At 48.0% G+C, this 26,537-nt stretch overlaps 1 protein-coding gene across 1 annotated transcript in view; it reads left to right on the forward strand.

Annotated features, from left to right (window-relative positions):
- Positions 1-1,417: 1,417 nt before the first annotated feature.
- Positions 1,418-26,537, forward strand: part of LOC119390038 (microtubule-associated protein futsch-like) — a 143,507-nt gene continuing 118,387 nt past the window's right edge. Inside the window, 1 exon segment of the mRNA XM_049414625.1 lies at positions 1,418-1,562. Coding sequence (XP_049270582.1) covers positions 1,472-1,562 — 91 coding nt within the window. The 5' untranslated portion in view covers positions 1,418-1,471.

Below are 26,537 nucleotides of genomic sequence, written 5' to 3' on the forward strand. Positions count from 1 at the left end.
CTTTCTGCAACGCATATTGCAGCAGTTTTGTTAGTCGGTGCTCTCGCAATTGAAGCAGTCGGCGGCAGAGAAATCCCGTTCGTGCACGTGGAAGCTGCACTACTCCGATGAGCCGACGCACGCTAACACGAATCCAAAGGCAAAGAACGTAAGTGCGTCAAGGGTGCCTCGGCGACGCCAGCGCGGCCAGTCTACCTCTCTGGTATTGAGACGCTTTAACCATGACCTCCGATATCACGTGCAATCTCGGAGTAAGCGCTAGTAAGTGTCGATCGTGAAGCATTACTTCTTTTCACCTCTCACAGACGGCGGCACCGCCCCGCTCCGCCCGCCGCGAAAGAGAAGGTGTGAAAGATATAAGGCGCGTTCGCGCCGTGCCTCGCATCTCCCGAGTTGGCTTAGTCGGTAGAGCGTCGGGCGCTTGCCGTCGCGGCCGCAACGTCGTGGGTTCGATTCCCAGCGGGGTATCTTTTTCTTGGTTTTTTTCTTTCTCACCCGTTGGCGTCCATTTTATCAACGTCATATCCGTGACGGATGTACTTGGTGGACCCCGGCATAAAACACTTTCGTGTTAAAAAAGGAACTAGCGTTGCATCCACGAGCTGTCGTACGTAGAAAACATCAAATAACGCCCGGGGATCCCCCGAAGCGTAATTTATTCGCGCGCAGTCGCATTGTTTTCCTAGCGTGTAAAGAAAATGAACCCTACTACAGCGAGCGCTTCAACGACAAGCAAACGAGAGTGTACGCCGAGTTGAAAGGGGCACCGTAATTAGCCGGATCCTGTCAGTGTCAACCACGGCTCCTACGGAACAAGCGCAAAGAATGCGGGCAAGGAAGACGCCAACCCCTTATTGCCAAGATTGTGGAGAGAGGCGTCCTCACAACTCCTCCTACGCTCTTTTGCTCGCGCTCTTTAAGCCACATTAATTCATTTACTATAAAGCGTTGTTCGTCTTTGTTAGACCAAATCCTCGGGGACATTCCATCTTCGAAGCAGCGTTAATTAGCTTCTCCTTTTCTTTCGGCTCGCGCGTGTCTGCCGCGTGTTCTCACGCGCAATTTGTTGATTCTCTTTCCGCACTCCATCGATCTCTCATTTTACTCTTATTTCGCTTTTCTTTCCTTAGTGCGTTTTATTTTCTTTTTTTTTTTTACGCATGCGAGAAAAAATCTTCCTAGCGCTCCACGTTGCAAAGCCAAGAGCAACAGCGTAGCTAGCCGGCGCTGCTAAATTTACCGGACGCCGGGCGAGACGAGCGCACGCGTGCGAGCCGCCGAAGCCGGCGGCGTCATGGCGGCACCGGCGCGTCTCCATGGCAACGAGGCGCCGCGGAGCAGTCACGTGACGTGTCACGTGGCTGCAGCCCCGCCACTGCAGAGCGGAGGCGGCCGCCATTAGCCGTTCGGCCGCCGAGTTGACACCGTCGCTCCCCCGCCGCCGGCGTCGAAGACTGCGCGCGCGGCCACCATGGGCGGCGGCGGCGGTTACCTCCTGCTCGTCCTCAACCCGCCCTGGACGCCCGAGCACAAGGAGGCTATCCTGCAGCGTGTCGCCAAAGGTGAGGACGCGTGCAGGAAGGCCGTGTTTTTGTTTTCTCCCTTGCCGCAGCCGCGCATGTCGATATCTTTCTCCCACCGACGCCGGCTCTCCCGAAGTCGCAGCATCTTCTCATCCTCTCTCTCCTCTCGAGTGACTCGCAAGAGAGTGCTTCACCGCCGTGCACTGGTAGGAGACGGCAATCGAATCACGTCGTCTGCTTCGTGATTAACCAAGCGCTAAACCAAATTCGTGCATGCGCCGTTTGTTCCTCAACTGGCCGTTCATCAAGCGAGTGAAACGATGCATTCGTTGTACACGGAGAAGCTCTTCCTCTGTTTCCTTCACATCGACAAGCGTAAAAGGAGAAATTTGTTGCAACATAATTGTATCGCGTGCACACACCGGTGTTTCACTGAATTACGTTTCGAAAGGAACCGCTTCCTCTTTTTTCTTTTTTTCTATTCATCTTGTCCTGTGAGCTCATTTCTTTCAGGTGGAACTGAGTGAATGCGAGGAATGCCGGTCGTGAAACGGGTTCTAGTCAATTTTCGAGCTAGTCGAAAACACACCTTCTTTCTCTCGATGCCGGCGCGTAACAAGCAGGTCGAGAAGCCGTCGCAACAACAACAAAAAGACCAGTGCATCGACGTCTCTCAGACGTATTGCTACGACGCAGCCGGGCTACGCCTTCATTCATTCTTTCTTCTCCTACTTCTTTTCTCCTTGCGTTCTTGTTCTCAGCAGACCCGGCTTCAATGACTATCCGCGCGTAGAGCTTCCAAAGCGATCGTTTCATTTCTCCTCAATTTTTTTTCCGGCTCATGCAAACGAGGTGCCCTCTGATATATCGACGTGGGTGTTCGCCTAATGAACGACAAGCTATATACGCTATATACTGGGTATCCGGAATTTTGTCAATACCGCGGCGTCTTTTTCCTGGCTCCGCCGTGGCGACCTGACCCCATGGCGTTCGCGCGGCGGGTTCGGCTATTGACGTTAACCAAGCCTAACCGACCCATCTATGCGTCATGTCTCTTTCCTTTGTCCGCGCTCTGTCGGAACCAGTGAAAGGGTTTGTGCGCAAACGTCTCTCAACGGCAGCGCGCGCTACATTCAGCTTGCAAAACGCGCTTGAACTAACAAGGGATCTTGTTTCTAATGCCGCGATTCGTCGTTGTCACAACTGATACTGTTTCCAATGAAAGTCCAACCGATGATGCAATGTCCGCGGTCCCTTTGTTTTTCTGAACCGGATTGTTTCGTACATAGACACGCCGTCTTGATGCCGGTGGATTACGACGACCGTAGTGCTTATCTAAATGCTATTAGAGATGAGATTTCTGATACAACGTTTCGTAATTAAACCCGCTTTCGCCTCCAGCCTACCCGCAGCCTTCCTTTCCTTCTTTTTGCTAATCTAAATAAAATAAACTTGATATAAACTTCACTCTCTATCATGAAGCATTAAGATATAACGTGAATGATCAGCCGTCTCTATTGTGAATAATGCCGTGATACGGTTATTTAGTGTGACATTTCGTCTAGTGGGACACTTCGTCTCCCTAATTCGCCTGTAATCTCGCTCTTTCTCGTCTATTTTCGCCTAATCCCGAAAATCTATCTCCCGATCCTCTCAACACCGCTTTGATGGCTGGAACAGCAGGCAGATGCACTAAGCGAGATGTTTTGGTTTCGCTGTCGTAATCTCCAAGCGGATCTAATTAGGACCGATGTGTGCCTGTACATTGTTACACTGTTCTACGGACAGTGCAGATTCCAACCGCTACAAACTAACAAATGCAGTCAGTGCGCACTTCTTGCCAAAAAGATAGCGAGCGAATGCATGTTGTGCCAGCTCACTGATCTTCCCGCAATGAGTAATAGAGAAAAAAGAAAGGCAAATTTGGTAGTTTTCATTATCTACTGCCCATAAACGAAAACAGGTCCTGTTTGTAAATGACAGGAAGAACGCAAATTCGTCAATGGTCAATCCAGAGTCACGCGCGTCGTCTTTTCATTTTTCACTCAGTGGCTGTCGCCATCTTGGCTACACTCAACTTTGGCTCGTACCCACACACGTTACCTATATAATCTAATAAACACGTAAACTTCCGAAGGTATAGTTCCTAGTTCTGTTATTATTTATATACCCGCCTTTAAGCCCTCGTTGCTGAACACACCCCTCGACTAAACGGACCCCTCACCACGAAAAATAAAAGATCCTATCAATTCCGGGAGCAACCGAAATCGAAGGTAACAACAACAACAACTCAAGGTCGTCTTCGCCAATTTCGACGCGACTGCGAGGACTCGCTCGAGCCGTGAACACACCCAGCGTCTAACCGCTTGGGTCGGCGTGATCGCACCGTAATCCTCGCCATGGCAGAGCTCGCCACTGGCGTCGCTGGATGCTGGCCCGGCCACTCCCTTTTATATTCTATCTTTTTCTTTGCTTCGGTTGCTTTTTTTTCCCCCTCTCCCATCATCCCATTCACTCGTCTACCGGTACCGTCAAAGCTTTCTTCTCTGCAATGCAAGCGCGTCGTGCGACGAAGCCCTCACTCCAGGATAGTCGTGCGTGACTTCGGGACACCGCCACTCATCCCCTCTCTCTCTCTTCCCCTTAACCCTTCCCGACTGCGGGACGCCTTCTCTCCCCCTCTTTTCTTCGTTTCCTCCTCTCTCTCTATCTCTCTCTGTCTCTCTATTTTTGTCATACTTACAGCCTGTTTTCTGGCTGTTCATCGCGTGTCATTTCGGCCTTTCTTATATATATATAGATATTTGTTTCCATCTTTCGGTCTATCCGTTATACGCTGCTTGCTCTGTGATGCGTGCACGCTCTATTGCTTCCTCTACACCTAACGTTCGTGTGCGCGTCGCGTTGTTTCACCTCTTGCTTTTCGGTACTTCTTTCTTTTTCCCCGCTGCCCTCGTGTCGACTGGAGCGTTAAAGCGGCACTGAAACACACGCTACGGCGTTCTGAGCGCGAATGGCGTGTAGTAGCGTCGTCGGGCCGACGTCGCTTGAATGATGCGTCCGCCTCAGTCACTGAAAATGTACGGGGTGAGGAGAGCGAGAGTACCGTTATCGTCGGCCCGCTAAAGAGTGCCCCTTAAAAGGTCGACGCGTCGCTTGGCGAAAGTGTCGCTCGTGCGAGTCTGTTTCCGGTCTCCTTGCCATTGTGGTCACATGCCTGCTCGACGTTGATCAAGGCCGTGTTTATTCGAAATTAATGGTCTTTGAATGGAACAAATGAAGCAGAGACAATGAGGATGATCTTTATATGCATATATATATAAATATATAGTCAACTCTTTGTCAAAGCGTTCGCGAGTGACACTGTCACATTAGACTATTAATTTGTTCCCCTTTTTATCATTCTGAAGAAGGTCACGTAGAGTGAAATGTTACTGTGTCAAGGTTTTTTATTTGTTTGTTTGTTTCTTTATGTGTTAGTTATAGAAAGCGTGGCTATATTTATACGAAGTTTAATGCCCGGGGATATAGTTTCGTTTTTTCCGCACGTTTTTTTTTTTTTTTCCTGTAGGTTTGCGTGCATAAATGCTCCATACAAAGTACAGTTACGCGAACCTCCTTTGTTAGCTAAGCAAAACATCGCTGCTAAGCCGGTGTGTTTGTTTTCTTTTCTGGAACCACATAACTGAGCAATTATAATGTGTATTAGGAAGCAAGGTTTTATCGTACCGGTGTTCGGAGTACTTCCTAGACAGTTTGTTTATTATATTATTATTAGTAGAAATAGCAACGCTAGTACAATTAACAGTAGTGTTCCTTGTGCTTCATATGTAGAGTCGTGTCACGTGATCGAGCTGTCCTTGCAGCTTTTGAATGACCCCTCCTTTCATCTCTAATATGCATTTCCCGAAATGCACTAATTTTACGTTCGATACGTCCAGGTCAATGAACTTCATGTCACTTTATATGTATGCGATGACAACGACGGCGACGCTATAAAATGCAGGGGAACAGCACCAAGGCTCGTATTTGGTGCTTCAGCGTTGGCCGACACGAATGCATCGTGTGGGCGCGGCATTTCGTACTGCACAACAATACGCTTGCGCGCAATTCTCACTTGCATCGATTGGAGTCTCTCGCATATGCGGAGGAAACCGGGAGACGCTTTTAAAGGCGACGCCACATAAAGACCTCCGCGGCCATAACGTAGAACGATGCGGCACGGCGATCATTCACCCCAGAGCATACTGCTCCTTTTTTTTCTCGTCTTTTTTAGTTTATTTATATCTTGTCTGCCCGAAATGCGCAGCCGTTTTCCTTCTCCAAGAATAAACAGCTTTTAGTAATAGCGGCTTCATCCCATCCTGCTGTGTATTAGGTTAATTTGGTTTACTTTCTGGATAACTTTTTGCGCGAGTAAGCAGCTCATTTTATATCGTTTGCGTATACGACACAGCGAAGTGCGAGTGAGTGGGGAGATATGGAAACAAATTACGCCCGCATTGTTTTAGGAGATGAAAAGCGCCCACTCTGTCTCAACTCCAGTTACGGTCTCCCAGTTGCTCTTGTCTTCGCCCGATAAAAGGCAATGCGAGTTCGTTCGAAAAACGGGAGTCGTTTATTAATCCCCGCTCTAGATGGGGGTTACCGCTATCTGAGTTACGGGGCGTTTTATGCGCGATTTCGATAACGTTACGAATAATTTAGAGCGTTCAACACCGAGAGATGACGCCCTGGCCTACCATGTTTACTCGAATACAATTAGTAATAGTTATCACGGGCTAATGTTGGCTGCATGGGGTTGGCTATAATTGCTGAGGTTGGTGAAATATGGCTGAATGATTCCTAATGTTTACTCGTGTATGTTAGCATTGGAAAATGTCGGTTATTGTTGCCATGTGTTGACTTAATGATATTTATCGTTGGCCAAATGCTGGTAAGTGTTGACTAATAGAGTCTATGCGCGGTTATAGCAGCAACTTGTCAGGTTCGTTTGTATGTGTGCGCATGCGTGCGCAGGTTTCCGCTTCAGGAGGGGCGAAGGTTCGTCGCAGCGCCCCCCCCTCCCAATTATGTCAATGTATGGCGCTTACATTGCGCCCCCCCACCCAAGTCGCAGCTCCCCCCTCCCTATTATGTCAATGTGTGGGGCTGACATTGCGCCAACATCTTAGGTGAATAGGGGGGGCGGCCGCCCCCCTGCCCTCCTGTGCGCACGAATATATATACGCATGCAAAATGTGCGTGTATATATACGCATGCAAAATTGAAAAATTTTCGGGGTGGCGGTGGGGGGGAGCTTGAAACCCCGCCCAAACACCTCCCCCCCCCCCCCCGGCTACGCCAGGGAAACGTATGTATTCATTCAATCTAAACACGATGGTGTTGTCGCATACACATAGACGACAGCCTCGGTATGCTCCGTCAGACTTTTTTCCGTTCATTCCTTCCTTCGTTATTTATTCATTTCATTCACACTCTCTTCATTCGCCACTCCCTGTCAACGACAACGCGGAAGAGCAACGCTGACGACATCCAAGCGCGGACACGCCCAAACTCTGCGCCTAACCCTTCCCCCCACTGCCTCTGCACCACCTCCTCTCCCCTCTTCCACCCCCTCTCGACTTCTGTCGAAATTCCTTTGCCTTCCGCTGCTACAAGGCATAAAGAAGCTCGTTCGTGGACGAGGGGAGTCCGAACCGTGGGTTGAGTAACGAGTCTCGTGCCATGGCGGATTTTCAGCTTCCGCCGCCAAGATTCCGCCCGGCGTGACGTAGCGTCGCCCTTTGCTTTTCTTTTGTTCGTCTGTCTGTCTTTCTCCTGCTCGCTGCGCCACGGCCTCACTAATACTCGCCGTCTTGATGTTTTTTTTTTCTTTCGTCTGCTCCGGAACTTGCGTGTCTTCCCGTCTGGTCTGCGAAATACCTTGCCGTATGGTGCAATCGCGCTTGGTCGCGCACCATGCAATGTACTTGGTAATACAAGTAACTGCGATTCGTTCACACCGCAGTGGGCAGGGCTTATTCACGCTATCAGGGTAATAAGCGCTTTCTTCGTAATTAGAACAAGTGTGCTACCTCGGTCTCTTTAGTTTTCTGCCCTTATTCTATCCTCCAGCTCAGAGTATCTAACCGAACTGTTAAGTTAACCTGGTTAACCTTTCTGCCGCATACAGCTTTATCTTTCTATTTCGCTCTCTCTCTCTCTCTCTCTCCCTCCACTTCACTCTTCATTCGATAGAGGGGCTCGTGTAAGCGACAGTTTATTTGCACAACCATGTGCTTTATTAACCGCAGCTCTTTTTTACGTTGCCTCAGATTATCAATATAGCGCCAGCTACAAAAAGGAAGGAGCTATCGTTTACAGAGGAAAGAAGAAAATGAGCGACACTCCAAGTTCTCAATGTGTTGCGCTCTGTTTCACAAAACTGATCTGGGAGCCTAATTCGGGAAGAGCAAAACAGCGTGTTATTCGTCCGCAGTGACGTCACAAACTACGCGCTGTTCGCGCTCCAGTCAGACTAGCAATGCGTCGTCTCTTTGTCCAGTACGACAGCTAGAACTACAAGCGCACTATACAATGGGTCCGCGAAATGTTCGGTGTAGACCGCGCTGTCAACAACGTCGCAAAACCTGAAAACAGTGTTAATCTCTGTCAGGCGCTATATATAAAACTACGCGAGAGGGCCCCCCTCTAACCGCGAATAGGAACGCTAACAGCTCTGCCCCCCATTGTCATGACATTACGCACTCGAGTCCGAGAGCGCACAATACCTATAATTATACGACGCGTACATTGCCGCAGAGTGCTCTCGCTTAAACTAAACCAAACCACACGCATTTTCGAGAGAGTCTGGCAACTCGCCCGCTTCCTTCCTGACCATAACGGACGGTGCGCGACGGCGGTTAGTGACCCAGGCTTGGTTCCACTCGTACCATTTATATTTTTCCTTTCTTCGTACTGTCTTTCTTCGTTCTATCCGTCCCCGCCCGTCTGTGCTTCCCGTATTCGTTGTTTTCTTTCGGAAATCTTTTCTTTCTTTTTTTGACAAGGCGCACTTAGCGAGGCACCGTACTCGGTCCCGTCACTCTCCACGGCGCCACCGCGCCCGTCTGGGTCCGGCGCGACGTCGTAGTCGTAGTAGCAGCGGTCCGCTCTCCAACTGTGTCCCTGCCAGCCCGACGCAGCGACGGGCAATCGATACGTCTGCCATCTGCCAAAAGCTTCGCCGCGCACTGAGATACGCATAAAATACGTACGCACGCACAGACAGATGCATCGTCAAAGGCTCACGTCCGTCGGTCGACCTGACGCCCTGTCCCCGAGTCGATCCCCAATTTTCTTTTCATTTTTTTTGTGTAATTGATTCCGCGCCGGGACGAGAGAGGAGGTGAATGGGAAAGGGTGGTCGGGATACTGTGGCATTACTCCGAGTAATTAATGTCAGTTATGCCACCCGGTTCACTCTGTACGCGAGCTCGCGCCGATTAGGAGTGATGACGGGGCGGTGCGGGGTGTCGTCGGACTTTTTTCCGGCCTGCTTATCCATTTATCCTCTCTTCCTTGCCCGTATCAAACTTCATTCGTTCATTTTTCTTGCTTTCTGCGCGTTCTGATCTTGGTGGGTGGTTCGGTGAGCGGCTGCCGGAACTCTGCGAGTGTATAAATTATAACCCGAGATGAAAGCGCTGGTACCGTTTAAGTAGGCTGTGCGCGTGCGCTTTTGATTCTGCTGTCCAGAGGTAATCATTCGGTGTGCTCCTGGCTACAGTTCCGTTACCGGCCTCGTGAAAAGCTAAAGGAATCAGTGCGATATCCTGCTTTATGAAGATTGTTCACACATAATAAATGTTCCAGTACTGTTCCGACATAAGAAGAGACAATTGCTGTTATTTCAATTATTGATGTGCACAGCCGGATACAACTTAAGAAGTCAAGAGGCCCCGCCAAGATGACCGAACCGCGACAGCCGATTACCTTAGCAACTAAAGAAATAGACTAAAAAAATAGTGGCTGAGTCACCGGCCGTTCGCCTACTGACGTCAGTCTAGAGTGCGCGCTTATTGGTGCAGCAGGCTCATATTTATCCTCTTTAGAGGAGGTAATGCCTCTGCCTTCGAAGTTGCGCCAGACTATAGACAGTTTGCAGAAAAGTTGGGAGGGAGAAGTTCAAGATTTACTTCGAAATTTCTGTGTTGTTTTCATACTGTTGCATCTTAACGTAGAAATTGTACAAACTAAAAAAAAGAATTTTTTTTTTTTTTTTTTTTGCCGCCAGGTATGGGCCTATGTGTAGAGCCATCGTAGCTATGCTTGCAACCACTTCCTGTTCGTGTCACAAGCAGTAGCCGGCGCCATATTTCCCTTCTAACTTTCCCGGGTTAAAATAATGAGCGAGAATGGCACTGTCGTAGCCAGACAACTGATGACAGAGAACAAATCGTTCGAAGCAGCCGAATGCGAAATTAGAAGAGGTCGTAGAGAAAAAAAAAAGTACGTCATCACAATCCTGTGTATTCAACTGCAGAAAGCACCATGCCTTTGCATACAAAAGTTAACGAAGAACTCACTGTGCTACACTTCCAATGCGAATCTTTTTCTTTTTACTTCGCGGACAATTTTGCAAGATTCTTTGAATAGCTGTAAAACTAGAAGCACAATCGCCGCACTCTGCTTAAGTGCTTGAATAATTTTGGAACCGCGGCTTCATTCATGCTTAGTAACTTCAGGAGCGTTGACTAAACCTGGACACTTATTGCGCAAGAAAACCTGCTTCGTCTACCGTCCTGCTTTACTGACTCGCTTATAATTCTGTCGCCGTCCTCACTCAAAGCAGCACTTATTACGCCTTTGTTCCTTCCTGACGTCTACACGGGTTCTGCACACACCTTCAGCTTTCCAGCTCCGGCTAAATTATTCACCGCCATACTTCTGGCTCTCGTTATTTCCTTTCGAGTCGGGGAGCCCTTTTCTCAGGAGGAGGCCTTATAAAAGCGCAGCCGGCGACTCATGTAGCTGCGACCCACTCAGCGTTAGAGCTCTTGCGTAACCTCCACTTTAAAGGCTTGTGCGCACTTTCTTAGTCTTCGCGTAGTCGCTGCTGTCGCTAGGTCCGCTGACAGGTTAATCCCAAACTCCCGCGCAGTTTTTTTTATTATTATTACGTAACTATACTCCGTGCAGAGCTAACAATAAAAAAAGCAGGTGCCTGCTGCATAACATGCGCACAGGTATTGCGGTAGCTACGGCTATACGTACAGTGGTTTTCCTTTCGCTGTGCCGGTACGGCGGAACGTTATACAACGTCAGGAAGGGAGAATGGAGACCATAGGCCCCAACAGAATAGAGGCCATTCTGCCCGGACCAGTCGTGCCGTGCCTGCAGCATCGCAACAACGGCCGAGACGGTGTCGGTTCAATGGAGCGCGGGCAACAGTGCGCCGCGTCAGCTCCCTGAGAAGTTGCGGAGCATATAACCAGACCTCCCTGCGGGGAGCCACCGTTATTGTGCCGGTTAACGGGCAGCGCTGCTGGCTCAGCGCGGGAATGGCTGCGTCTGCGTGTGTGTATACGTTTCTAACGGGCGCGCTTCCGCGGGGCTTGCGTAAATGGAAATTTGTGCGTTGTACGCACGCATGTACGACTGGTGATAGTGCCGGCAACCTTACGCCACAGCGCTGCTGCACAGTGAGCTATAGGTTACGCTGGACGTTGCGGATAGTCGCTCGCGCTTAGCACTTGCCTATGATTCGGCTTTGAATACTGACACTCTTTTTTTTTTTGCATTGTTTCTTTTCTTCTTTTTTTCTTTCTTCTTGGTTTATTATTATTTTGCGAGATTTCGCTCACGTTGTTCAACCCTGCTGTCACGCTTACAAGCGTATTGTGCAGCAAGAGCAGCGCTTGCAAGCGTGACAGCTGGAAGACGTAAGACAATTTCCACTTCCTCTCTCTTCCCAACTCACCTTCAAAATGCAGGGCGAGGTGATTTCAATTTACAGTCCAAGCTTCGGTCACGGTGCGTACGCAGGGTGTCACGCGATGGAAAACGTCCGCTTAACGCCTCTGGGAAGACCCCTTTTCCGTACTTTAGCGGCCCCTGTATATACCTCAAAAACACGTTAATATTTCAAATTATAAGCGATTTATGTGGTTCTGGAAGTGTCACTTGCCTATAGCACAGCTTTTATCGTGTGTCCTATATACCGGCCTGTCACTTCGCGTGTTTAAACCTGATGAAGACAGTACATCGCATATTATATAGTCTAGGCATTTCGTCCAATCCCAATCACCCTGACTGCGCGCGTCAGCGTGACGTCAAAACACCACCTCTTACTCCTCATCACTCTTATACTGACAGTGATTGTAAATTCCAGTTGCTTCACATCGTTTGTGCTCGTCATTGTTATGCGTCGCAATACTTCAGATTTATTTCGCAATCCTGCTGCGTCAGTGAACGTCTGGATCTCCATTCGTAGGTGTGAGATTTTTAGCGGTGACAAAAGCAGAGGAACATTCAAATACCCAGCGCTATCTTATATAGCACAGGAAAGGCGTTGCGGAATCCTTTTCGGAATACCAAAAAAGTTTTTTCGGCCATTAGAATTTCCTCTGAAAAGTGTTGCGACTATTCATCAGCTTCACTTTGCAATTCAAGAATCGCGTATACAGAAAGGCCCGACACTCTTATACCTGCGAAATATTCTCTTGCTTTTCTAAGCCACAAAACATTCGTAGTTTTCAGCTTGCGACATATTCCTTCTTTACCGCCAAGTCGTGAATTTCAAGGTATTTCTTCGTTGGCAGATCTGTGCTCGCGGCCTCTGCTGTCTTGCGAATGAAATTCAAGTTGAAATCCTACACCAATGGCTCACACCCACCCCTGGGGATTTTCTAACAAAAAAAAAAAATTGACGCATATGAATTGTATGACTCTTGGGAAATTTGCTTCCTATGACGTCTTTGTCTTTCTCGTACGTTCTTGTTGAGCCGTACAAAGGAATGATCAATAGCTAGAAGAGGTCGTGCGTTTAAGAGCAGTCGTTAGCGGCGGGTTGTGTAATAGCAGCCCTGTATGCTTCAAATTCTATGCCGTGGCTCCAAGAGTGAACATTTCTAACGCGACGCGACTGCAACTGCATGGAGACCTCATGGCTAAGCTGGGTCGTAACTTTTGATCGCTCAGCATTCAAGTGCCATCATAGTCATCATCATATCGCTAAGGAGTGCTGTAATACCAAGACCTTTCGCAACAATATTCATGTCAGCTACATCTCCCGACTATACTGCGTGTTAATTATACACGCGCCCGTCACCATAAAGCTCACTGACACGTGTAACTCTTTCGTTTTAGCGCGTATTTTATTATTTCCATTACCCGCGGTCATTTATTTATTGTCCTATTTTCTTTCTTCATTTTTTCCTCCGAAATTCATTTACTTAATCTCATCCATTTTCGCGAAGAGGGCAGGTTTGTTACGACAAAACGTGTTCACTTGCTGCATTTTCGTTCATGTTTTACACGTCAACCTTCACTTCGTCTTATTGGACATACCAGCCAAGTCTCTTTTGAACCATAATATTGTGTTCTGTGTACTACGTTCTAACTCTGCGCTGCCTTTCGTTTACTCTATCTGACTGATCTTTAGTTATGCTCCCTCACCAAAAAGTGGCTGCCACTGTTGACTATAGCGTCAGCGTCTCTCTATCTTTCCATTCAAGGAAACAAAAAAATCACCGCGATACGCGTAAACGAAGCTTTGCGATAACATCATTACGATCGACCCGCGCACAACCAATTTCACGATGCCGCCACTATCGATCCTTGCACAAAATCCATTAAATCTTTTTTCCGATGACACATGTCGTGATTGGTGCCATGATCGGCTCATCAGCTCCTCTTATAACACTGATTCCAGATCAGCCCACTTTATATTGCATCGACAGAAGCAACGAAGAGATAACCCACGAAAAAAAAAAAGAAGTCCAACGTGCGTACAATATATTCAGTGTCCAATATCCTGTTCAGATCAGGAACTCACTTATGTTCATAGTACAGCATCATAGAGCAGGTAGCGCAAAAAGTATGTTGACGTATTTTTGACGGGGCATTTGGCGTGTATCATTTTTGTTGTAAGAGCCGACCAAGATGTTGTGGCCTCATGCTATTCATAGTGGGATAAGATGTACGTTTTGGTTGACGATGTGGCGTTTTAATCTTTGATGGTTGATAAATAGGCGTGGATTCTGAGAATAAATTTTAGTTTGAAGTTAGCGCTCGTCTCGTGTTTATGTTCCTGGCTTGTGTCAACCTATTTTTTGCGCTACCTGCTCTACGATGCATTCTTACAAACTCGCCCAGATTTGCGTTCTCGTATCTATAGTACAGTCCATGACATTGGTAGGCCGTTCCTTTAGCGGATGTATTAACAGATGCACCTAATAATGTTGGCTACGAATATTTCATAGTGAACACATTTTTTTTTCTTACTACCCTGTATGTAATGCCGCTCTAAGGGGATCTTCGAGCAAACGAGGTGAAGTTATATTTTTTACGCCTTTATACAGCAACAGATTCTAGACTAGCAGATTGTTTACCGATACATCCGGTAATTGTAGTTCATCGGTCGCCGGCGACTCATTCATGCACATCGGCATGATGTTCTTCAGTGCTGCTTGACCTTTCGCCAAAAAACAAACAAACAAACAGACAAACAAACGAACAAACAAACACTTCCATATCATGCTTAGACTCCGCGTAGCTTAAATTCCGGAAAGCACGGTAATGCGGAAGAAGCATCCGTCCGTTTCTCACGAGGGGCGCGAATTCGCGTTCACGACTTCAGTCACGACTACGTCCGCACTGTCACATCACGGCTGCTTTGTAGGAGCGCGAGAAAGACTGAGTGAGAGAGAGAGAGAGAGACGGGACGCACTTAGGTAGAGGGGGAGGGTAGACACAAGTGCTGTATAACGGGCCTGGCCTTTGTGACCTCCCGTCGCCGTCGTTGTTGTTGCCGTCATTAGAGCGCCGTCAGCGCTCCCCGCATCCGTCTATCTCTACGCGCGTGACGCCTTCGTGACGTCGCACACGACTGCGGCGGCGGCGGCCTCCCATGGATGCACTGCTGTTGTTCGCGAGGTGTTAATGCTCGCGCTGGCGTGCCGCTGACGCACGCCGGGCATTCATCTTTTTCGTCTACCCAAGGTCGGCAGGCGGGTTGAGAAGGGCGCACCGGTCCGTCAGCTCCATCGCCTGCGGTTTCGCACTGCCGTTATACTGTATAGTCTAGGGAGGCATGCATTCTCGCGCTGCAAAATTTCACACAGCAGGTATACTACACCGGAATGGCGGAAACACCTCACGGATGTAGCTCGACTATAGAGCCGTTGGCACGGCCGAAACGACATTACCGATTTTCACCTCGCTGCGACCACGCCACACTCGTAGAGACGGTCTTTAATGGAACTCTCCGTATATCTGACACTGCGTCAAACTACCACCTGCTGCATCCTGTACATTTGTAATCCCTGTTAAAGTGTGTGTGTGTATGTGGAGGGGGGAAGGGTGAGGGTTAAATATATCATCGTTATTTCCTGCGCGCCAGTGCTCGATCGCGTTTAGATGCCTGACTTCCCCTGCATTTTCGTTGCTCACACACAGGCTATTTCCACATATGTTGCATTCGTTACGTTTATAGTGACGCGCAAAAACCAACAAGATAAACATTTGTAGCCGCACGGAGCAGCGTTACCACCGAAATGGCTTCGCTCTACTTGCTGGGCGGCTTCGCATCGCATTCCCAATCGAATCGGTGTCGCCGTACAGCGCGTGCACCAATATTCGCTTCATCTCTTCGCATAAGCTGCATAAGAGCGGCAAGAATTTAACAAAAGCAGTGGCTTCTAAGCTCATCTTCACGCCGGCGCACTGCAGAACAGTTTTTGATCTGGGCTTACTTACAACCCAAAGGCGAGTTTTGATTTTTTTCACGTGTGTCCAGTGTAGTGCCCAGGAATAAGGCTAAGTTATGGTAAAATCTCCCGTTCTTTCTTTTTTTTTTTTTAACAAGATCAACTCTTAACTGAGCACGCAAAAAGCAGTGTACGCAGTGAATGTGCCAGAAAGGATGTCACGCAGAGCAGAAATTGTCCTGAGAAAGAAAGAAAGAAAGAAAGAAAGAAAGAAAGAAAGAAAGAAAGAAAGAAAGAAAGAAAGAAAGAAAGAAAGAAAGAAAGAAAGAAAGAAAGAAAGAAAGAAAGAAAGAAAGAAAGAAAGAAAGAAAGAAAGAAAGAAAGAAAGAAAGAAAGAAAGAAAGAAAGAAAGAAAGAAAGAAAGAAAGAAAGAAAGAAAGAAAAACTGTAAGGAGGTCGGCCAGACAAGCGTCCAGTTTGCTATCCTACATCGGAGGCACAACATGAAACAGATAGGAGAAAAGACATGTAAAAGACCAAGTTTAGAACTATTGAAGGTTGTATAACGAACTACTGAAGAAAGTATAATGCGTGCATACACGGACGCTAGATATAAGAACCATGACGACTCGTACGCCTACCATCGCGGGCTCAGGCGTTTGTCTTGGCTCGTTCTGTCCTGTTAACTTTTGTTTGTGCTTGCGCCTCTTACTTTTTTTCTACGATAAGGGAGCCAGAACAGCCCGCACACGGCAGGATGCACAGCATTACTACACAATTCTCACATTCCCATATTAAAGGGACCATGACACTTAATTTTCCATCATAATCTGTGTTATGTGGGTCAATCCCCGTGTGTTCACAAACACGCTGGTGAAATGTTAGCGCATTCGGTCGATCACTTAATTTATAATTCAATACTGTTACAAACACGCGAACGGCCTGGGCGTCGGGCAACACCGGCGCACCTGCTAGCCTTGACGTAACAAGCTGCCAGCTGTGCGAGCGTCTGCATTCCGGCGACCGATCTTGTTCCGTGTTCAGTTGCGCGTGCAATCGAGCTATTTCAGATTTGTTCAACTTGGCATCTAAATTCGGTGATTTGCAACGGCTGAAATTTTGGTAGAAGACGACGGCTCCGCTCCATGCTGCACATGCCGTCGTCACACGCGCCCACCGTCCCCGACTGTCGGGGGCTGTCGGGGGCGGTGGGCGGGATTTTTAGCCGGCGACTTCGAAGGCTTACTTTGCACTGAAGTATTCTTCACAGTCCACTTTTCATATATGTATAGGCACAATGCACCATTAACTTCTATTTTTTACTGAAAACATCAAATTCATGGGTGACCGTGTCATGGCCACTTTAAGGGAGATCTGACAAAAAAGTACCTCGAACTCGTGCTGCCCGGAACAAGAGTACTAAAAGACGCCCTCGTTTACGCCATGATGTATAACCACGAAAAAAAAAAACCTCCCGTAGTGCGCCGCCCCGTGCACCGCTATACAGACTGCCAAGGCCTTCCGACAAATGCTGTTAATTTATTCGAGAAGGGTTCGTTCCTCACGGCACGCTCGTTGCAAAACAAACGAGGCGCAGTTGGGATTGTACCGACGCGCGTGCTGTCCGTGCACGCTCCTCCGAGCTTTTATTTGTTTCATGGTCACCGAGAAACTCGCAGCGCCCTAAGCATCCGCCAAGACTCCTCCCGCCGTGCATTTACTTAGTTCTGTCTGTCGTGTCGTGTTTGCTTCCGTCCTTCGGCAAAGTGCTTAGATTTCCCCGAAGAGAAGAAAAATATCTGCTCTGCCGCCTCGGCGTGCATAGAAACACTTAGTATGCGCACCATAATGTCTGCGTTTCCTCGGTGTTCTCTATGCGGACGATATATATATATATATATATATATATATATATATATATATATATATATATATATATATATATATATATATATATATATATATATATATATATACTGACATAAGTACTACGACCTCCTAGCGGTGAAGCCCGCAGGGACTCATCGCCAGAACACTGCATTCGTTAAACCATAACGAAGCGAAATATAAACGCGAGCTCTGAACTTGCGGACAATGTTTCTCGCCAAGTTACTCGGGTCGTCAGGCACGCTTTCCTATTAAGTATGCAAGGGAATCCACGTAGCCATGTTGTGCGGAGAGGAGCAGACTAAATTTCGGGGGGCGGGGGGGGAGGTTGAAACCCCCCCCCCCGAAATTTTTCAGTTTTGCTTGCGTATATATACACGCACACACGAAGATACACAAAGTGCGGTTGACTCCCCCCCCCCCCCCCGAAAAAAATTTCTGGCTACGCCCCTGCCTCCCATACATTTTTTTTTAATTCACTGTGTGTGTGTGTGTGTGTGTGTGTGTGTGTGTGTGTGTGTGTGTGTGTGTGTGTGTGTGTGTGTGTGTGTGTGTGTGTGTGTGTGTGTGTGTGTGTGTGTGTGTGTGTGTGTGTGTGTGTGTGTGTGTGTGTGTGTGTGTGTGTGTGTGTGTGTGTGTGTGTGTGTGTGTGTGTGTGTGTGTGTTGTGCTCGTGCGTGAATGTGATTTGTCCTGGTTTAGTTAGCGCTGCAAAGTACTCGTATGACCAGCTAGCTCAAAAGAAGATTCACTAACCTTCCTCCGGCAACTTTTCTTTTTCTTATTTTTACGTTAAGCCTCGGGACTTACGCTTTCTTTATTACATGCCTAAACATCGATCTTACCCCGAGATTTTTTTTTCTTTTTTTACTAAAGCCTCTGAATCGAGTTCTTCTTACTTTCGTAAACGCAACAACAGCAAAGGTACGATCGAACTCTTCAGCCAGTAAGACTCTGCGCTGGCGGCTTTGCCGAAGCTTACATTGTAGCGGCACTGCACGAAGTGCACGCGTATTGGAAAAGGGTATCTGGTAAGCCAATCAGAAAATAAGCTGTTTCTTTGCAGGGTTGGAGCACGCTTTCCTAACTTTATTGCTTTTTGTTACTATTTTTCTCCTTGCGTGGCTTCTTTCCCGGCTTCGCGTGTTCAGCGTAAAGGAACACACGGATTGAGTTGGTTGTTGCAATCGTATAGGCCTCTTTTCTGTGCAGGTTATCTGGAGATCTCGTAGCAATGCAGTGCGATATGTCTGAGAGGCCGCAGACAGTGGGCTTGCAAAACGTATTGAGGCTTCATACCGGCAGAAAAAAAAAGTATCACATTGCTACAGCAGTTGCCGTGACGTGCAAACATATATTGATGAGGTAGGTGAGGTTCTATAGCATAGTGTTTGTAACTGTATTGCAAAATTTATTCTCTGGTGGGCGAAAATGTTTTCAACGTAAACTCCCCGTCGGCTTCTACATGAAAAAAAGAAAACCACGCTGTCGAAAGACACACACCTTCAAATCAAATCAAGTATATTTCAACATGCGACTGATGTTGAGAACCGTGGACAAAAAGCCAGCAAGGCTTGACGTGGTCCATGTCCCCGTTACGCAGACAGCAACAAAACAAGGATTGGTGAACACATTTTAGCAAAGCAAAAGGATATCCACATTAATAAAAGTGACACTACTGTAAGGATAACTATGAGGAAATATTAGAAATATCACACTAAAATACATAACGACTGGTTTTCAAAGATACAGCTCGTGATGAGTGAATTACAGAAAACATAAAAATATTCACAAAATACACAGGGCTATATGCATAATGTGCCGACGATCCCCTTCTTATCAGGCGCGGCTTGTGCTGTACAATGTACATGTACACCATGATCCGCGTTATTGTACACTTATTACTGACTTGTTAATGACTGTTTCATTCGCAAAGTTCGCTGCGTACGATGAAACAATCGGATGTATAAGTGTCAGCGTCTTCGTTTACGAAATTAATTCACTTTTGCGGCTACGCTGTTTGCAGTTCTTTTCACCATCTTCATCGTTTATTAGAGAAACGCTCGTTGTTGGATGTTACGCAACAGAACACCGTGTTTGAGAATTTCGGACAAGGCAAGTTGGTCCTTACATAGCATTAACGCCATTAAAACAAAGTGCGTCGACGCAGTGAACCAGCAAAAACATACAAGAAAGAACGGAACATTACACAATGTAAACAAGGTTATTCGAACAACATATTGTTCATAATCAAAACGACGTAATAATTAACGTCCGCGTGACGTCTCATTGTGACATCGATGAGCACTAATTATCTTGCCATTCATCGCTATCGATCACTGTCACAAAAATGCCAACCGCTAATCAACACCTTAGATATTAACGTTACGACAACAACCACCACTATTAATTAGCAATATTTCAGCGCTAGTTAGCGATCCGAAGCTGGTAATCCGTGACATATTTACATCGAATCATGGCCGTGACTTCCCCACTTAACTATAAGCCTTCGGCTTTAAGTTATACGTTATAACTGGACTGAGGCTTGTCGTTTTCGTGTCAGCGAGGTTTTTGCGCCCCTCTGACCTTTCGCACTCGGCATATCGATTACACGCAAAGTCCCGTTGCTACAAGACGTATGGCATTAGCGTGAAATTTCGTCACATTTCAACACCGGCTTAGGACCTCAAGGAAAGCGTTCGATTCGCATAACCCAAAGTCGTTCGAATTGTTACGCAATATCTGTTACTCGTTATCCTCGCCTCGCGCGTACTAGCCGGTGCGGGCGTCTCGAGTTAAGATAACTGCTCTCTCGGGCACATTTATCGCCTTGCGCTGTTGCATTGGCCCATTAGTCTTCAAGGAGCCCTGCATTCCGAGCACGTTATATGGCTTCACGCAGAAACCGTTTCCCCCCCTCAACTGGCTTCTCATTCACCGTCAGCGCTGCGTACAGGCGACGGTGCTATTGTTCCAACTCGATTCTTCCCGGGGCTCTTTCTGTATTTCTGGTCTTTCCCAGTCACCTTTCTATAACTTCGCCGGCGTCATCCTCCTCGCTCTCTGCCGTTTTTTCTTCTTTCGGAGGCTCGCAAGGGCTCTCGGCGCTGCTTGCTTTAAAGAGCGTTTAACGCGCCTTCCTCCGAAGGGCGTTACGGAAGTGAGGCAACGAACAAAAAAAAGGGGGGGGGGGGTCGGGGACGAAACAATCACAAATAAAGAACGCGGCGACACAAAGAAGGAAATGGTAACAAAAAAACACACGCTGTCGGACAAACCAGTAGAGCACAAGGTCGTTTTGGCGAAGCAGTCAGACGTGAGACCGTTTTGCTCCGCGTGTCTGGGTTTTTTCTTGGCTCATTTTTGTTGTTCCTTGTTTTTCTTTCGGTGGTCTCACCGTTCCTGAAACTACCTCGCGCTCTCGATCGTGATGGAGGATGTCCCCTTCCTTTCCTTTCCCGTCGTCGTCGGGTCGGAGCGAGGACGCAGGTTGCCCTCGGGGCGAGATGAAACGAGCCAGCTCACGTAGCAGGAACGCCGAAGGGACAAGGGGCCCTGTCCTTCGGGCCCCCGGAAGCGTTGCGCGCAGTCGTTATATGAGCCTGGACGTCGAGCTGGGTTTCGAGGAGGACGAGGAGGTAATCGTTTGCGACGATGTAGACCAGGGCTATATACGAATAAATGCAGCAAGGGAGGGAGAAAGAGAGAGAGGGACTATTGTGACGGGGCAGCCAGACACCCGGTGTCCGGGCCAAATACTAAGCAGTTCGCCACTCTTTATGGCGCCCACGCGCATTCGTCGTGATAACTGTCGTCGTTGCTTCGGACTTGCAATTGGACGACGAGATTGGTGCGGATATATGTTATAGAGACGGAAAGTGCTGGTTACGGTTACGACTGATCGTTTAGTGTGCAAATGAAATGACTGGTGAAAATACAAACAAATAAAAGAAGTGCTGCTTATATATTTTTTTTTTGGTTCCTTCTAGATTTCGTAGTAAGTCGTATGTGCTAAAGACAATTAATTATATGTTAGCCGGTGTTTGGACCAGCGTGCTTTGCGAACAAGTAGGTCTTGCGTTTTATACCATCGAGTATGTTGAGGCAAAATGCTCGGACGGAACAGACAAGGATGTGCTGAACCTTGCCTGTTTTCTATGTTATTGCGCGCGTGCATTTCGGTTGTAGAACGAGCTAATATGCTCTTGTTTGAAAGTTGGGTTTATTTCCCACATATGGAGGCTAATTATCACGACACCCGTCGTATAGCAGTCTAACTCGCATATGATAGCAGACTTACTCGCATGCATCTTATGGAGCGGCACTATTTCCTTGTATGGAACTCGCTTGCTCCCAGACTATTGCAGTATCGCTTTAGTTGGGAGTAGTTGCAAACCCGCTGCTAGTCGCTTGTCGTTTCTTATATTTCCCACGACTTTCCACACAAATTTCTATAGAGCTAGTATACACTACGCCTTTCTTCGTCTTGCTTTTTTTTTTTGTTCTTCGTCCCAACAATCCTGCTTCTTGTGACCGTGCATGCGTATGCGCACTGCCTTACTATTATTTATATTTTCTGTCATCGATTACCAAACGTTATTTCCTTTACATTACTTTTTTTCCTGGTCGCCCGTATCTGGTTCCGTTTCCTGTATTCTATAGTCACGTCCCGTCATGCACGACTCCTGCACAATTTGATCCTGATTTTTATAACTTGTATATATTTGATTGTTTTTAACTCTCTTTCTTTATCGAAAGCGAGTGTATGTTCTTTCATGCATATAGGGAGCAAGATTTTTTCTTCGCACTCGCCGTGCCGTCCAGTCGCGAAACGGGGTCATTTCGTGACTACAACGCTCGGACGACGATGGCGAATTGGCTTCGGTACGGGCGCCTGCGACTGTCGAGCGCAAAGTGGCCGATGTCGAACAATGTCAAGCCCCACGTCGCCGTCTTCAAATGGCTTTCCTTTTCGCTTTCATCGCTGTTTTTTTCCCGTTTACGGTCGAACTCGATCCTAGTACTCCACCCGTGCTGTAGGAGTCGCACTCGCTGCCACTTTTATAAATTACGTTGAGTACTTCCTCAAATGGTGGCATCGTAAACATGCCTAACGGCGACGATATACTATAACGTTGTATTGGCATTTATGAGAGCTAGCTCCGCTGTTTTACTGCACTGTTTTTCCTCGCGTTGTGTGTTTCACTTCGTTTGTTGATATCTGCAATATGGGATCGATCGCGCATCGGGTACTTGTGCTTCAGGAAAAAGAAAAAAGAAATAAATGACTGTATTATGATGTATAGCCCGGTTGCTCCCTATTTTCCTGACATATTCCCTGCGTCTGACCTTGTCGGAGGTCATCTTTTGTTGTGGAGATGAAGGTTGTCATCCGGTCGATGCGTCTATTCAACCAAACACTTCGGCGCCTCTTCTGCTTTGTTGTAGTATGGGCGAAAAAGTATGGCGCATAGAACATAAACAGACACATCTGTCGGCGCGCAGCGATTCTGCGACAATGACGTCATACGAGCTAGCTCATTGAGCCACCCTATTTTTGAAGCATGTGTTTCTATTTTTTATTTTTCTTTAAACGGGCTAGTTTTCTTCTTAAGTGCACTTACTGTTTCTATTGCCATTGTCGCACTTGTACTACTCCGAGCTCTCACACGGTCATTTATCTCGTAGTCTAAGTGAAATATTCCCCAGTACTCTTTTAACACGAAAGTGTTTTATGCCGGGGTCCACCAAGTACATCCGTCACGGATATGACGTTGATAAAATGGACGCCAACGGGTGAGAAAGAAAAAAAACCAAGAAAAAGGTACCCCGCTGGGAATCGAACCCATGACGTTGCGGCCGCGACGGCAAGCGCCCGACTCCATACCGACTAAGCTAACTCGGGAGATGCTAGACACGGCGCAAACGCGCCTTATATCTCACACATTCTCTTTCGCGGGCGGAGCGGGGCGGTGCCGCCGTCTGTGCGATGTCAAAAGAAGTAATGCTTCACGATCGACACTTACTAGCGCTTACTCCGAGATTGCACGTGATATCGGAGATCATGGTTAAAGCGTCTCGATACCAGAGAGGTAGACTGGCCGCGCTGGCGTCGCCGAGGCACCCTTGACGCAGTTACGTTCTTTGCCTTTGGCTTCGTGTTAGCGTGCGTCAGCTCATCGGAGTACTGCAGCTTCCACGTGCACCAACGGGATTTCTCCGCCGCCGACTGCTTCAATTGCGAGAGCACCGACTAACAAAACTGCTGCGATATGCGTTGCAGAAAGGACGCGATTTCGACGGGCGAATGTCGTGCCCTGGTGGAGCGAGAGCAGTGCCTGCGAGACAGAGGCCAGCGGGACGCACGCGTTCGCGGCTCAGGCTACGAACCTCTACCTCCCGTGTTACTGAAGCGCAGTGTGTGGTAGTGTATGCATGAGCGCAGGCGTCGGCTACCCATTACTAGAAAGCGCACACCGTGCCGTTTCTCTCCTTAATTGACGACGCTTTGAAGAAGTGCATACCGGGTACCAGTGTTGATTATGAGCTTGTTGATATCATCCTTACGCGGGATTCACGATTCGCTGTGTCCAAATATATGTTCACACCGTCAGCTACCACAACGGTTTAATCATGATCATGGGCGTTAGTCGTCGCGATAGAGACATGCTGTCAACATGGGTGCATCCACGTCAAACGGTGCTATAGCTGCCAAACACGAATAGACATTGTACAAGCTCTCATATATCACTACACAATAAGCACTACTTCTGTGAAGACACGTTTCACTTTCGTGTTATACCGATTCCTATGACGGAGGGATCAGCCATGTTTTTTGCACTCGTAGCAAGCAGGCTGCCGGTGAGCCTATTATACGAATGTCAGTAATTTGAACAGAGAACTCGCTTTTGGTACACCTACGCTGGCATTTCACTTCGGCTGTAACCATGTGTGCATAATGAGTCCCTTTAACCTCTTCGAGTGAAGCTTGTTATGACTTACAGTTATCGGTGGTGGTGGCGGCGTTATGCGCGAGAACCCCGGTGCCGGCGAGTATGTAGAAATGCAGCCCTCGAAGGAGCACCAGTCACATGGGTATTTCTATTCGCCGTTTCCCAATAATTCATGCTCTTTCGATCGTGAGCTTTTCGGCGATCAGATGTTACTGGTATGGCAATGTGATCTTTTATCGAGGTGACTTGTGATTTCACGTTTCCACATTTCATTGTTGCCAGGATGTGAACGCATCTTTGTCTAACTGAAGCGTTGCGCTGCTAAGCACGTGCATGAAGGTCCAATGACCGGCATGGAGGGAGGAAGAAAGTTAGGAGGGAGCATTGCGCAAGGCGATAGAAAGAAAGAATGAATGAAAATTAATTGGTCAGGCACGCACGCCAAGCTTCGCTCGCCGCCATTTTCCTCGTAAGGGGCAGAGCTCCTGCATCTTATTCATCTTTTTCACCGAAGTCACGCGTTGTCGTAGCACGCACTTTTCGCTTTCGGTTATGGAGAGGCCACGAACGTCTTGCCGAGCGACGCAGAACGCGGTGCGAGCGCGAAAACAAAAATTTAGGGTGGCCCGTACATGCGACGACTACCCGATTTTCCGATCCGACCTTGGGCTCGCGCCCCATCGAGCGCCATTGCTCGACGGACTATAGCGCCACCCCCACCCCTCCTCTTCGCCTCCCTCTCCAGACACACATTTTGCTTTCCCTCGTTTGACGTCCACCATCAATATCCCAGCTCCGCTCGTCCACAGCACACGTGCTTCCATGCAAATTGTGGCCATAGTGCTTCTGCTACACACGCCCTAGATACCTTCTTTTCCTCCACGTCGTATCCCCCGACCAATTCTACTTTTTGCTTCCTTCAGGCCGTTTGACTCGCTTTGTGTGTGTGTGTGTGTGCTTTCTCGTTCTTTTGTTTCCTAGACTACTGATGCGCGCTCGCTTTCTATGCCATTCGCGCGCACCACCCGGAGACGAGAATAAATATCGCGCGCAGTCATCCGTATGCGCACGTCGAAGCGGCTCCACTGCTCTTTCCCACCCTTCTCACCGTTACGCGGAGGGCGCCACTATTGTCTGAAAGATTGCTTTCGCCATTTTCCTCTTTCACTAGTGACTTGAAAATCTAGAGAGAACGTAAAAGAAATACTTGCGTTCTTATACATAGTATAACATCTAAAATACCAATGCCTCTGACACGGTACGTGAACGTGTTCTGGCCCTCTCGTCGCTTCCTATTTGAAAAGTGACCCGCCCTAAAATTCCTCTTCCCAACACTCCATCCCCTCCAAAGCTTCTTCCCTATTCGGACAGTATATAGCTGCTCCACTTCCCCATTCGCTCCCAGCTGGAAACGGGTAATTCCACCGTGCTTCCGGAAATTGGGTGGTGTGTGTGTGTGTGTGTGTGTGTGTGTGTGTGTGTGTGTGTGTGTGTGTGTGTGTGTGTGTGTGTGTGTGTGTGTGTGTGTGTGTGTGTGTGTGTGTGTGTGTGTGTGTGTGTGTGTGTGTGTGTGTGTGTGTGTGTGTGTGTGTGTGTGAGCGGGCGGAGGGGGGGTGGGGCAGAGATTATGGGACGGATCGAACGGGAGCTGCTACCTGTCAAGGCGCAGCACCATCAGTGAAGCCGTTATCTCCCCACATTTCATCCGTTCGGAAGAAGGCAGGAGGGGAGTGGTGCACGATACCCCTGATATCGTGTTTGTTTTCGCCTCCCTCTCATTCCCCTGCTCCTTCGGTCGTTTCCTTCACTCCCGATAGTCGATTGTAGCCCAACGACGTGATAACCCCAGCCACGCCCGAGCTTTAGCCCCGTGATTGCGTAATATATTGTAAAAGGAAAATTACGTGTCCCTTTTCTGCGAAGCGCAGGGGAAAGTACTTAAAAAATTCTTTCGCGTTTGTTTTGGCGTGATGGTAGTACGCGACGCGAAAGGAGGGAAAGGGAGAATGTATCCCGGTGCTTCGGGAATAAAGCTCCCGTTTTTTGGAACGGTGCCAAGCTCTCAGGCACCGCGGCGTCCGTCTTCCCAGCTGCGCCCCCGCGTCCTTGCGAAATGCCCTTCTCCCTGCAGTCCCTGCGTTCCCTTTTTTCCCTTTCTTTTGCCGAAGTGGCCTCGCTCGCACTTTCTATCCAATGTTCCCGTACGCCGCGTTTTCTCACGTATTACTCATATGGGAGTACCCGTGAGTAACTACGGGAATA

Source organism: Rhipicephalus sanguineus, chromosome 4 (assembly GCF_013339695.2).
Source record: "Rhipicephalus sanguineus isolate Rsan-2018 chromosome 4, BIME_Rsan_1.4, whole genome shotgun sequence".
In the NCBI taxonomy this organism is placed as follows: Eukaryota; Metazoa; Arthropoda; class Arachnida; order Ixodida; family Ixodidae; genus Rhipicephalus; species Rhipicephalus sanguineus.